Source organism: Anomaloglossus baeobatrachus, chromosome 10, assembly GCF_048569485.1.
Source record: "Anomaloglossus baeobatrachus isolate aAnoBae1 chromosome 10, aAnoBae1.hap1, whole genome shotgun sequence".
Taxonomy (NCBI): Eukaryota; Metazoa; Chordata; class Amphibia; order Anura; family Aromobatidae; genus Anomaloglossus; species Anomaloglossus baeobatrachus.
The window spans coordinates 59,470,128-59,483,908 of NC_134362.1; the positions used below are offsets into that span (position 1 = coordinate 59,470,128).

General features: G+C 43.5%; 1 protein-coding gene across 1 annotated transcript in view; it reads right to left on the minus strand.

The window, feature by feature from the left end:
• Positions 1–4,020: 4,020 nt before the first annotated feature.
• The window catches only part of LMNTD2 (lamin tail domain containing 2), a 57,771-nt gene continuing 48,010 nt past the window's right edge, over positions 4,021–13,781 (minus strand). Inside the window, exons 3-8 of the mRNA XM_075326335.1 lie at positions 13,325–13,511; positions 10,012–10,131; positions 9,552–9,700; positions 8,285–8,379; positions 5,000–5,046; positions 4,021–4,885 (exon numbers count right to left, since the gene is read on the minus strand). Coding sequence (XP_075182450.1) covers positions 4,766–4,885; positions 5,000–5,046; positions 8,285–8,379; positions 9,552–9,700; positions 10,012–10,131; positions 13,325–13,511 — 718 coding nt within the window. The 3' untranslated portion in view covers positions 4,021–4,765. The remainder of the gene's footprint in view (positions 4,886–4,999; positions 5,047–8,284; positions 8,380–9,551; positions 9,701–10,011; positions 10,132–13,324; positions 13,512–13,781) is intronic.

Sequence of the window (13,781 nt, forward strand, 5' to 3'; positions counted from 1 at the left end):
TGATGCCCACAGATGGGACTGCAAGCTCAGTGTGACAAATTCCCTTTAATCAGTAGAACTAATGCTGGTTTAACCAATAAAATGCTGCCTCCACTGTGTAAGTCAATGATAAACGTTATTCTGTAATCAGTCTGGATATAATATATTCACATTTGCACGTTGCACTGTTTGGCAAGACAATCCTATTTTTTCAATTCTTACTTTTGTAAATTGAAAGAAAATTAAAGTTTCTACTTTTCACTCGAGTGAATTATTTTATGGACACAGTCTGACACTTTGGGTAGCTGGTATCTTTATACAGGGTGGGTGGCATAAGTCAGAAACATAGCTCGGGGTTCAGTGCAGTGGGGATGGGGGAGGGGATGAAACACCTTTGAATGGGCCCCCAAGTCAGGTAACACAGTTTCAAAGATAGAGGCTTGCTTTAATTATAGTTGCCAGCTCAGCAGATGACAATTTTTATTACATAAAAATCACTGCACAAAAGGATAAGACCAATATAACCATCATTCAGTAATCATAAGGTGAGATCCACCTGGCCCAGACCGTCATGCTGACTTCTTCAAGCCACACTTTATCTGCAGAGATTGCCATTCACATTTACTTCTCACATTTCCAGTACGATCCACACCTTTTCCCAACCTACACACCCTCCCCATCCTACTGATGTCCCCCAATTCTGTACCTGTTACTACCCTTGCTGTGCTGTGTGATACCCCATATTATGTACTTCAGAAATATTGGTGTCATTGTAATGCTGCCTCTGGGCCCCCTAGATAGTATAAGTGCCCCCTGTGTGCCCCTTTTAAGGCTATACAATGCTTAGAGTACCCGCTTATAAAGTTATAAAGCCCCAAATAAAGTAAGACATAATGCCATGGGTGACATCCTTTGCATATATATATATATATATATATATATATATATATATATATATATATATATATATATATAGATAGATAGATAGATAGATAGATAGATAGATAGATAGATAGATAGATAGATAGATAGATAGATATACATATATATATATATATATACATATACACAGTCATATGAAAAAGTATGGGCACCCCTATTAATCTTAACCTTTTTTCTTTATAACAATTTTGGTTTTTGCAGCAGCTTTTTCAGTTTCATATATCTAATAACTGATGGACTGAGTAATGATTCTGGATTGAAATGAGGTTTATTGTACTAACAGAAAATGTGCAATCCGCATTTAAACAAAATGTGACTGGTGCAAAAGTATGGGCACCCTTATCAATTTCTTGATTTGAACCCTCCTAACTACTTGTTACTGACTTACTAAAGCACTAAATTGGTTTTGTAACCTCATTGAGCTTTGAACTTCATAGGCAGGTGTATCCAATCATGAGAAAAGGTATTTAAGGTGGCCACTTGCAAGTTGTTCTCCTATTTGAATCTCCTATGAAGAGTGGCATCATGGGCTCCTCAAAACAACTCTCAAATGATCTGAAAACAAAGATTATTCAACATAGTCGTTCAGGGGAAGGATATAAAAAGTTGTCTCAGAGATTTAAATTGTCAGTTTCCACTGTGTGGAACATAGTAAGGAAATGGAAGAACACAGGTACAGTTCTTGTTAAGCCCAGAAGTGGCAGGCCAAGAAAAATATCAGAAAGGCAGAGAAGAAGAATGGTGAGAACAGTCAAGGACAATCCACAGACCACCTCCAAAGACCTGCAGCATCATCTTGCTGCAGATGGTGTCAATGTGCATCGGTCAACAATACAGCGCATGTTGCACAAGGAGAAGCTGTATGGGAGATTGATGCGAAAAAAGCCATTTCTGCAAGCACGCCACAAACAGCCTGAGGTATGCAAAAGCACATTTGGACAAGCCAGTTACATTTTGGAAGAAGGTCCTGTGGACTGATGAAACAAAGATTGAGTTGTTTGGTCATACAAAAAGGCGTTATGCATGGAGGCAAAAAAACACAGCATTCCAAGAAAAGCACTTGCTATCCACAGTAAAATTTGGTGGAGGTTTCATCATGCTTTGGGGCTGAGTGCCCAATGCAGGAATCTTGTTAAAGTTGAGGGTCGCATGGATTCAACTCAGTATCAGCAGATTCTTGACAATAATGTGCAAGAATCAGTGCTGAATTTGAAGTTACGCAGGGGATGGATATTTCAGCAAGACAATGATCCAAAACACCGCTCCAAATCTACCCAGGCATTCATGCAGAGGAACAATTACAATGTTCTGGAATGGCCATCCCAGTCCCCAGACCTGAATATCATTGAAGATCTGTGGGATGATTTGAAGCGGCTGTCCATGCTCGGCGACCATCAAACTGAACTGGAATTGTTTTGTAAACAGGAATGGTCAAATACACCTTCATCCAGGATCCAGATACTCATTAAAAGCTCCAGGAAGCGACTAGAGGCTGTTATTTTTGCAAAAGGAGGATCTACAAAATATTAATGTCACTTTTATGTTGAGGTGCCCATACTTTTGCACCAGTCAAATTTTGTTTAAATGCAGATTGCACATTTTCTGTTAGTACAATAAACCTCATTTCAATCCAGAAATATTACTCCGTCCATCAGTTATTAGATATATGAAACTGAAATAGCTGTTGCAAAAACCCAAATTGTTATAAAGAAAAAAGGTTAACATTAATAGGGGTGCCCAAACTTTTTCATATGACTGTATATACTTTACACCCAAAAAAGTAATAAAGCCCAATCTAGAGTGCCCTCTTACCCCATAATATTGATCTCTAATAATAATGCCCCTTGAGTGCTCCTCAAAATGTAATAAAATTCCCTAAGTGTCTGTTTAAAAAAAGTGATCCAGAAAGAAATTATAAGCACCCCAAGGGCCAAACAAGGTCACTAGATGAGTTTTTGGCTTCTCTTAATGTCCCCGCACAGGTGTAGTGATGCAGTGACAGGATATCTTGTGCATGCCCTCTGTGTCCTGTAGACCAATGGACTAAAGTGACCTACAAGACGAGCGGCTAGGGAAGAAGCCAGTGGCTCGCTGCTCTACCACAGGTTTTAACTGTCTTAGTGTAATGAGAGAAGGTCAACCGAGGATCCATGTGGACCCCACCAGTATCATGAGTGTGTCATGACCTGATGTGATTTCGGGGGGATCTGGGATCAGAAGGTCACAGTATATTGTTGATCGCATGTTGATCCGCTTTTGTGCCCACTCCTCATTTACCCTGAGTTGGAGCGTATTTAATTCCATCCAGTACTGAAGGCGTTAAGGTTCATTTCTATCCTGCAGTGATCTAACCGGTAGTTATAACTTCAGCTGCAGCAACTCCCTTCTGCTATAAATATCCGCGACACACTCCTCCTTTTGCCGTTTACAGCTTATACCTATGCTTTCCACTTTGAAGGAGCCAGTCTCTGGAGAAGCTGAGGTGTTGCTTCTGTTGCAGCTGAGAAGTTTCCTGCTGGAGAAGCTGGGGAGTATTATTTGCTATGTCTTTCCCATATTTTTGTCTTACCTTCCTTGAGTTGTCTTCTTGTAGTGGTTAGACTAACATCTCGCTGGCCTTCACTAGTCAGGGTGAGTTCAGAGCCAGCGAGGCTGTAGGTACATGATGGAGAGCATTTGGAGAGGGACCCGTCTAGGGAGTGCAGGGTTCAGCCTCAGGTGAGTGTTAGAAGGTGACCCCGTTCCCCTTTCCCTAGGGCAAGGGCCTTCCATTGTATTGCTACCCTGGTGTTCCCTCTGCATTGTGCCACTTGCCGAGAGTCTTCTCGTACCTGGCATGACACCTGCAGTCACATCAGGGCTTCCACCTCCTCACCCCCTAAACACTCTGTAGCTACATTCCTGCCATGGGTCTATTAGTAAATTCACAAACCAGCACTTAAATATTGGACCGAGAACCATCTCTAACAGTTACATAGTCCTCTGACCACCACACAATAAATCACAAGTAGAAACACCGCACAATATATTACCTTTAGATCAAACTGGATTTATAGACCAAAAATATTCATAAAATATACATTTTATTGATCAGATAGAATTACAAATGTAAAAAAGAGGAACATTATAGAGAAACAGTGTTGCAAAAACTGATCATTCAAATCATGGTATAATCAAGCGGATATAATAAGTTCTTAAATGTGAAAAGAGAGCGAATCTCTACTGCATGGGGAGTAATAACGTAATCATATGTCTGTGCACTATTACTAACCAATCAGCATCAATTACAGTGGTGCTTACCCATAATTTGTATAGACTCTGTGCACACCTCTTTGCCCCTATTACTGCCATGAGTTTACGCATGTGGTACTGATGATACTTAAATATCCACTCCTCACTTCTCCCAATAGGAGCTAGTTTCTGGAGAAGCTGAGGTGTTGCTTCTGTAGCAACTTAGAAGTGAAATGTCATGCCACTTTAGCATTTAAAGGCCATCTAACAACATTTTTGAGAAAGCCTAGAAAAATCATAAAGACTATAAAAATTAGTGCAACAAGCAGATAAAAAAAACCATAAATTTGTCACAAAAGTAAAAATACCTTAACTCTTCCCCCCCCCACCAAAAAAAAAAAAAATAAGGAAAAAAAAATCCTTTTGGCTTTAAAAAAGGCATGAAACTGGGCTTTGGTATATTAAAAAGTTGTACAACTTTTTGTTATACGATATTAATGATTTATGTAAAACAAAAAGACCCCTTTAATGAATACCCTAGTAAACCTATGCTAGATAAAAGCAAAGTACAGGTGCAATTTACCAATAGAAAGTCAGTAATGATTGGTAGTCACTAGATTTTCAGGACATCACATGTAAAGGGTATGTGACTGAGGAAGTCAAATCCGTGCTTGGATCGGGCAGTGTTCTGGACCAGAAGTCTGATGAGGGAGCTGTTTCTATTGAACCGTTCCTGTTAATAGAAAAAGTGATTACATCTGTGCTGGTCCAAATGGTGTAGACGTCATACATTCCTAAATATTGTATTTTAGAGTTGGATAATGTGTATTAGACTATTATTACTTACTGGCTGCCAGGTGACCGATACTGGATGAGGCGTACTGGATGCCGGTCCTGCAAAAATAGGCGTAAGAACATTTTACCTTAGCACCGATTCCACTAATACACTATTTCTAACATGAGACACAAAGAAAAAGACTGATGGCACATCCTACCTTCAAACATGGTAACAAAAAGGAGACAGCTGCACTCTGTAGTGCTAAAATATGTGGAACAATGAATATGGGAATATAGACGTGCATTACTGCTATGGAAAACATGTAAAGATTGAGATACTTAGCACAGAAAAATGGCCAGTTTTATGTGATTTGAGAAAAAACGTTTTTTTCAAATCTGTAATATAGCACTCTCTGTGATTTAAATATCTGTATATCTAATATATAAAGCTTAGTGCATAACATACTTTACACGCTGCGATATCAGTACCGATATCGCTAGCGAGCGTACCTGCCTCCGTCGGTTGTGCGACATGGACAAATCGCTGCCCGTGGTGCACAACATCGCTAACACCCATCACACAGACTTACCTTGCCTGCGACGTCGCTCTGGCCAGCGATCCGCCTCCTTTCTAAGGGAGGCGGTTCATGTGGCGTCACAGCCACGTCACACAGCAGCCGTCCAATAGAAGAGGAGGGGCAGAGATGAGCGGCCGGAACATGCTGCTCACCTCCTTCCTTCCTCATTGCCGGTGGCCGCAGGTAAGGAGATGTTCGTCATTCCTGCGGTGTCACACATAGCGATGTGTGGTGCCGCAGGAACGACGAACAACATCGCTACTCACCAGACAACGATATTTGGTGTTTGGACGACCTCTCCAACACCAACAATTTAGGTCGCTCGTACGTGTCACACGCTGCAATGTCGCTAACGACGCCGGATGTGCGTCACAAACACCGTGACTCCGACGATAAATCGTTAGCAATATCGCAGCGTGTAAAGTACCCCATAGACTATGTTTTGACAGGAAAATGTAACCCCGCGCTTTAGGCCGGGGCCACACGGGGGACTACTGCGATCCTCGCATGACACTTGGCTCACTCTGGCAGCACAGCTGGATCCGAGTTTCATCCGAGTGTCACTGCGACTGAGGTCCGATCATGCAATCGGACCACAGCTGCGGGGGGCGGGCCGGCACTGAGGAAGGGAGAGAGGGACTTATCTCCCTCTCTCCTCCGTTGCCGACTTTTGCCATTCTCGCTCTGCACTCGCGGTACACCGATGTAATACGAGTGCAGTGTGATTTTTCTGTCGCCCCATAGACTTGAATGGGTATGAGAGAAACAAGGATCGCATTGCACCCGCAGCATGCTGCGATTGTTTTCTCGGTCCGATTAGGGCTGAGAAAATAATTGCTCATGGGTGCTGGCACACAGGCTAATATTGGTCCGAGTGGAATGCGATGTTTTATCGCACTTCACTCGCACCGATTTTCATGCCATGTGTCTTAGGCCTTACAGTTACTCTCAAAAAAACCTGCCTCGATTAAAGTGAATGGAGCTGTGAGCTACAGGCTATTAATAACAGCTGTGATTGGTTGCTATAGCAACAAAAGGAAATTGTTAGTATAAGAAGCTTATGTGTGAGGTAATATGATGTTAGTGGGGAGACGGCTAGAGACAGAGAGTCAGACTGAGAGACAGACAGGCACAGACAGACAGGGAAAGAGACAGAGACAGACAGGCACAGACAGATAGGAAAAGAAAGAGACAGATAGACAGAGGAAGACAGGGAAAGAGACAAACAGACAGAGGTAGACAGGGAAAAAAGGCAGACGGACAAGGAAAAAGATAGACAGGCAAAGAGATAGACAGGGAAAGAGACAAAGAGAGACAGGCAGAAAGACACACGGGGAAAGAGACAGAGGCAGACAGGGAAAGAGACAAACAGACAGAGGTAGACAGGGAAAAAAAGCAGACAGACAGGGAAAAAAAGCAGACAGACAGGGGAAAAAGGCAGACAGACAGGGAAAGAGACAGACAGGGAAAGAGACAGAGACAGATGGGGAACGAGACAGATGGGGAACGAGACAGACGGGGAACGAGACAGACGGGGAACGAGACAGACAGGGAACGAGACAGACGGGGAACGAGACAGACGGGGAAAGAGACTGACAGACAGACACGGAGATAGAGAGAATAAGAGAAAATCCTGTACACACGAGTCAAAAGACAAAAGGAATTTTCCAAGAAAAATCGTGTTTTATTGTGGTACATTAAAAAAAACTTCAAACTGACGTTTCAGCAACAACGTGCTTTCATCAGTTATTTTTATCTAAGAATGTCACATTCAGCCTGGTTGCGGCGTGGTCCACATCGCTCCTGCCTTTCATTATGTCATTTGGATGGACTTTGTCCCTATATCACCCTAGCAAGTTTTCTGTGAATTATCACATTTTTTAGTGGCTTACATTCTTAGATAAAAATAACTGATGATAGCACGTTGTTGCTCAAACGTCAGTTTGAAGTTTTTTTGAATGTACCACAATAAAACACGATTTTTTTGGAAAATTCCTTTTGTCTTTTGACTCTGGTGTGTACAGGATTTTCTCTTATTCTACTAATTTTCCTGTTACACACGAACTCATAATTAATGGCAAATACAGATTAACTATTATACAGAGATAGAGAGAGACAGACAAAGCGACAGACAGAGATATAGACACAGACAGACAGACATGGAAAGAGACAGATAGAGGCAGACAGAGACAGACAGACAAACCCACAGAGACAAACCCACAGAGACAGACACACAGAGACAGACACACAGAGACAGACACACAGAGACAGACACACAGAGACAGACACAGAGACAAACAAACAGCGACAGACAGAGACAAACAGACAGACAGACAGAGACAGTTACTATCCCAGGCAATGCCCAGGTACTACAGCTAGTATCTATATATATACATCATTTGGACATTTAATTTACCCTTTTGGTCTTTTTCTCATTAGGGTTGTCCCTTATATTTAGGGATAAGGAAAGAGATAGCTGTCGTGGAACGGGGGCGCCCGAAAACTTAAGGCATCATACCCTCCGTTTTCAGGTAGGGGCGTATTTTTTTCCCTGAAGGCTTATCAGGGCCCCACTTCCTTTATTGCTTTCCTTTTCTCCTGGTCATCATGACCCGGTGCTGATTTTTATATTTAAGTGTGTATTTTGGGTGTAATTTTTAAGGAATTTTTAATAAAGTATTCTTATTGGGGACTAGAGGTTACTTGTTAGTTCCAATAACATCTTTTGCATCAAGTATTTATAGAATTAATTAATGTCCTTATACTATAATACATACCTGAACTTCTGAAAGCTAAGCACAGCTTTGGTCTAATGTAAGTTGAGTAAGGCGACCTATTCATAGCCATCCCAAAGTCGGAGGAACCAAAGGTTCTATAATAAAAACAACCAAGACCTGTCTAAGTAAAGTTTACCTAATTTTACATGGTTAAAGCCACTCACAAGCCGACCCATAGTCATACAACTATAGCAAAACATGAGGAAGACCATATCATATCAGCTCTCTTATGTTACAGGATCTACGGCAGCTACTTTCAACCTTTGCACAATGTCTGAAACTCTCAAACATTTTTCTTCTCCTGAGGAACCCCTAAAGGGAACCTGTGACCTGTTTTTTTTCCCTTATGAGTTGCAGCCACCACCAGTGATCTCTTATATATAGCATTCTAGAATACTGTATATTAGAGCCCAGGCCGCTCTGTATAATGTAAAAAAAGCACTTTTTATTATGCTCACTTAGAGTACGGTCCAGTCCCTTGGCTTACGCTGGTCTCGGTCCAGCACCTCCTCTCTTCTTTCCATCGCCATCCTCCTTCCCAGCTACATGTGAATGTTGCATCTACGTCATCCACACAGCGTCCTCCATTGCGCTCCTGCGCATGCGCACGTCTCTCTTTCCTGCTGAGGGTAGAGCAAAGTATGGTAGTGTGCATGTGTGGGGAAAGGTTAAAGACCACCAGCGCATGCACACTACAATACTTTGATCTGCCCTCAGCAGGGTACAGACAAATGCGCAGGAGCACAATGGAGGCCTCAGTATTTATGACGTAGGATGCATTATTCACACGGAGCTGGGAAGTCTGACAGCGATGAAAGAAAGGTAAGAGTTGCTCTGTATAATGTAAAAAACAACAGTTTGGTCCAATGGGTGTCGCTGCTCTCAGACCAGCGCCTCCTCTCTTTTTTCGATCGCCATCCTCCTGCTCAGCCCTGTCGGCATTACGTGTCCTGCCTCAATCACAAAGAGGCCTCCATTTCACTCCTGTGCATGCGCACTTTGATCTGCCTGGCTGAGGGCAGATCATAGTATTGTAATGTGCATGCGCAGATGGTCTTTGACGTTTTCTTGCACCTGCGCATTACATTGCTTTGCTCTGTCCTCAGCATGACAGATGAAAGTGCGCACACGCAGGAGCACAATGGAGGCTTCTCTATGAATGACACAGGACAACCAATATCTTGATAACTGATAGAAGCTGTTCCATAATGTCAGCTTGCAAAGACAGAAATGACAAAGAACCAGACTTTGGTTACAATAGTGCTACCTGTTAAGAGTAGTAGTTGGAAGAGTGGTGGGATAAACCGTGTTCTGTTCCATCACAGGTCTTCTTATGGCTTTCTGATGCTTACATAGACTTGATACAGTTGTCTCTGGCCGGGAAGACAACTCTTTATTCTTAAAAGTAGAAACCGGCTGAAGACAGGGGAAGAGCAGCAGATAAAAAATAACATAATGATAGGATTTAGAAAAAAGACAATAACTTAATTAATATTGTAAACGCACATAAAGTACGGTTTGTTACAATATGTTTGCACAACTCAGAGTTGCAACTTTTGCAGTTTTTACAGAATTATGGAAAATTTGTCACCCATTCATAATAGTGATTACTTTATTTCAATAAGTCAGGAGAGAAGGAGCGTTCCTGTTAGGAATGTATACCATATATTTGCTTTTAGAAGTGATAATGGATGGTACCGATACTGATAATTCCATATTCATCATACCTGCCCATTTGGCCTTGCTAGGACAGTGATGCATTGCGCATTGCTTCGGAAGTAAACTCGTCCTTTCCACACTAAGTCCGTTGGTAGATTTTGAGAAACGTTAGCTCCAGATGCCCAGATCTACAAGATACAAGTGGATAATTATATGGCACATGTTTAAACGCGGATTGCACGTTTTCTGTTAGTACAATAAACCTCATTTCAATCCAGAAATATTACTCAGTCCATCAGTTATTAGATATAGGAAACTGAAATAGCTGTTGCAAAAACCCAAATTGTTATAAAGAATAAAGGTTAACATTAATAGGGGTGCCCAAACTTTTTCATATGACTGTACAAAAAACATTTCGACATCAGCAATAGAGAAAATAGCAGAAAGTACAAGGATTTGACTGCATGGGACTGGGGTAAAGTTATTTTCTCTGATGAAGCCCCCTTCAGACTGTTTGGGAAAAATAGTTGTTTAGAGAAGAAAAAGTGAGCACTACCATGAGTTCTCTGTCTGCCAACGGGAAAGTATCCTGGGACCATTAATGTATGGAGCCTTTTCATCCATGGAGGGGATCCCTCACAATTTTGCCTAAGAACACAGCCATGAATAAAGAATGGAATCTAAACATCCTCCAATACAATTTCTCCTAACAATCCAAAAGCAATATAGTGATTTATAGTGATAAATATTGCTTTTTCTGGTATGCTGGAGACCATGCCATAAGGCAAAAGTAATAACCAGGGTCATACTGGCCCACCGGAGGACCGGAGGATCCTCTGGTGGGCCCAGGCACTGGCACTTGCTAGCATAGCGTAGATACACTGCTCTCGCAGGTTGTCAAACTCTAGGAAGAGCAGTGACATAAAAAGCCATCAAGACGGAACAGCATTCTGTTCCTAACCAATAGTAATCGGCATCTCCAGGAGAAGATCCTGTCAGCCATGACGGGCATTGCTTTCCGAGGTTTTCCAATGCTGGGAGGAGCGGGGAGCAATATGTCACTACTCCCCTCCCAGTGTTAAATGACCTCAGAGAGCAGTGCTTGTCAATGCTGACAGGATCATCTGCTGCAGATGCCGCTCACTATTGGTAAGGAACAGAACGCTGTTCCACCCTGAGGTCTTATCATCGCTCTTCCCTACATTGAACAAGCAGGGAAAGCAGTGCATCTGCTGATAAAGCTAACACTAATTGGCCACAGGGCCATCAATCAGTGTTAGTTTTGTGTCCTGGCTGTACAGCACAGCACAGGCAATAAGCTGTGTTGTAATTCATAAAGCACTTGCTCCCCTTCCCCATACAATCATGGGTGCAGTGTAAGGAGCAGAGGGAGAAAAATGGCTCCCTCCTACTGCAGAAATGACTATCGGAAGTCCCCCCTGCCAGCCTAACCCAGGGAGTAAGTGTAAATGGGGGACTTTTAGTCAGGGGTGATAGAGGGGGATGGTGCTAAGTCACTTAGGGATGAACGAATGCCCCATTCCTTCATTTCTTCTTTCATCTCTCACTGATTGATTCCGCCCCCTGTATCACTCCTAACTGACTGCACCCTCTCCCCCTATATCTCACCTTGACTGACTGTGCCCCCTCACCCTTTGTCACTCCTGACTGATTGAGTCCACTGCCTCTTTATCACTCCTGACTGACTGTGCTCCCTCCCACTATATTACCCCTGACTGCGTCCTCTCCCCCTGTATCACCTATGATTGATTGTTCCCCCTCTTCCTGTGTCACCACTGATTGACTAAGTTCCCACCCCCTGTATCACCCTTGAGTGACTATGCCCACTCCCCCTGTATCACCCCTGAGTGACTATGTCCACTCCCCCTGTATCACCTCTGCCTGACTAAGCCCCCTCTCCTTGTATCATTCTTGACTGACTGCATCCCCTTCCCCTATATCACTCCTGACTGACTGTGCCCCCTCCCCTATATCACCCCTGGCTGACTGTGCTCTCTCTCCCCCTGTATCACCTATGACTGATCCCCCTCCTCATATATCACCCCTAACTGACTACACTCTCTCCCCCTGTATCACCTCTGACTGACTGCGTCCCCTCCTGCGATATGACCCCTGACTTACTAAGCTCCCTCCCCCTGTATCACCTCTGACTGACTGCGTCCCCTCCTGCGATATGACCCCTGACTTACTAAGCTCCCTCCCCCTGTATCACCTATGACTGACTGTGTCCCCTCCTGCAGTATCACCCCTGACTTTCTAAGCTCCCTCCCCCTGTATCACCCCTGACTGACTGAGCCCCCTCCTCCTGTATCACCTCTGACTGACTGTGTCCCCTCCCGCTGTATCACCCCTGACTTACTAAGCTTCCTCTCCCTGTATCACCCCTGAGTGACTGTGCCCCCTCTTCCCATATCACCTTTGACTGACTGCGCCCACTCCCCGTGTATCACCCCTGACTGACTAAACTCCATCCTTCTGTATCACCCCTGACTGACTGTGCCCCCACCCCCAGTATCACCTCTGACTGACTGTGCCCCCACCCCCTGTATCACCTCTGACTGACTGTGCCCCCACCCCCTGTATCACCTCTGACTGACTGTGCTCCCACCCCCTGTATCACCCCTGACTGACTGTGCCCCCACCCCCTGTATCACCCCTGACTGACTGTGCTCCCACCCCCTGTATCACCCCTGACTGACTGTGCCCCCACCCCCTGTATCACCCCTGACTGACTGTGCCCCCACCCCCTGTATCACCTCTGACTGACTGTGCCCCCACCCCCTGTATCACCTCTGACTGACTGTGCCCCCACCCCCTGTATCACCCCTGACTGACTGTGCCCCCACCCCCTGTATCACCCCTGACTGACTGTGCCCCCACCCCCTGTATCACCCCTGACTGACTGTGCCCCCACCCCCTGTATCACCCCTGACTGACTGTGCCCCCACCCCCTGTATCACCTCTGACTGATTGATCCCCCCTACCAGATAAGCTCAGGGAGAACATACATGTTATCCTTGGTCAGAGATGAACCCATGACTCCGATGCTGAAAAATAACAGTTTTAACCATTGAGCCACCATCCGTGTATTCACAAGTTTCTATGAAATGTTTTGCAGACTCTGGAATTTTCCTGCAAGAGAAAAAGTTGCATGACTTTTCCAAAAATTCCATTATGGTTCAGGAAATCAAAGCAAATTGTTGGTGACTTTTTCCTCTATATTGAAGATTTGTACCCAAAAGTTGCAGCTAAGTGCTAAGCTTTTTTTTTTATTATTATTATTATTATTATTATTATTATTATTATTATTACCAATAGTATAACTACCATAATATTTCTCAGGGAAAAATCCCCCCTTACCGTAATGTGCTGCCGGGATTCCAGAAGCAGATTGTGTGGGAAGCGAAACATTGACACCACCTGTCCTCCCTCCAACTGCAGCAGAATGAAGCCACTTATATCAATGTCCTGGTCTGGAGAAGTGTTCATTATTCGGATAAAGTGACCTAAGGAGTTGACTTCCGCAATTTTCAAGGGACCGGATGAGCTTTATAAGGAATAAATATAAAGAATGTTTTTTATTAACAAATATTTATTATCCATTTCTTTTCATTTAATACACTGATTATACAACCATATATTACTTTTCTTGAATTTGCAAAATTAGGATACGCTCAATACACTGATTTACTTGTAAAAAGTAGAATGTCTTAAATTATCCAGTTGTTTCAGAGACATGTTTCTGGTTTGCACTGTCTGCAGTTGGAGGAGAAGGGATCTGGTTGGCAGAGAAAGCAGGACTCTTGATAGAAAAGGC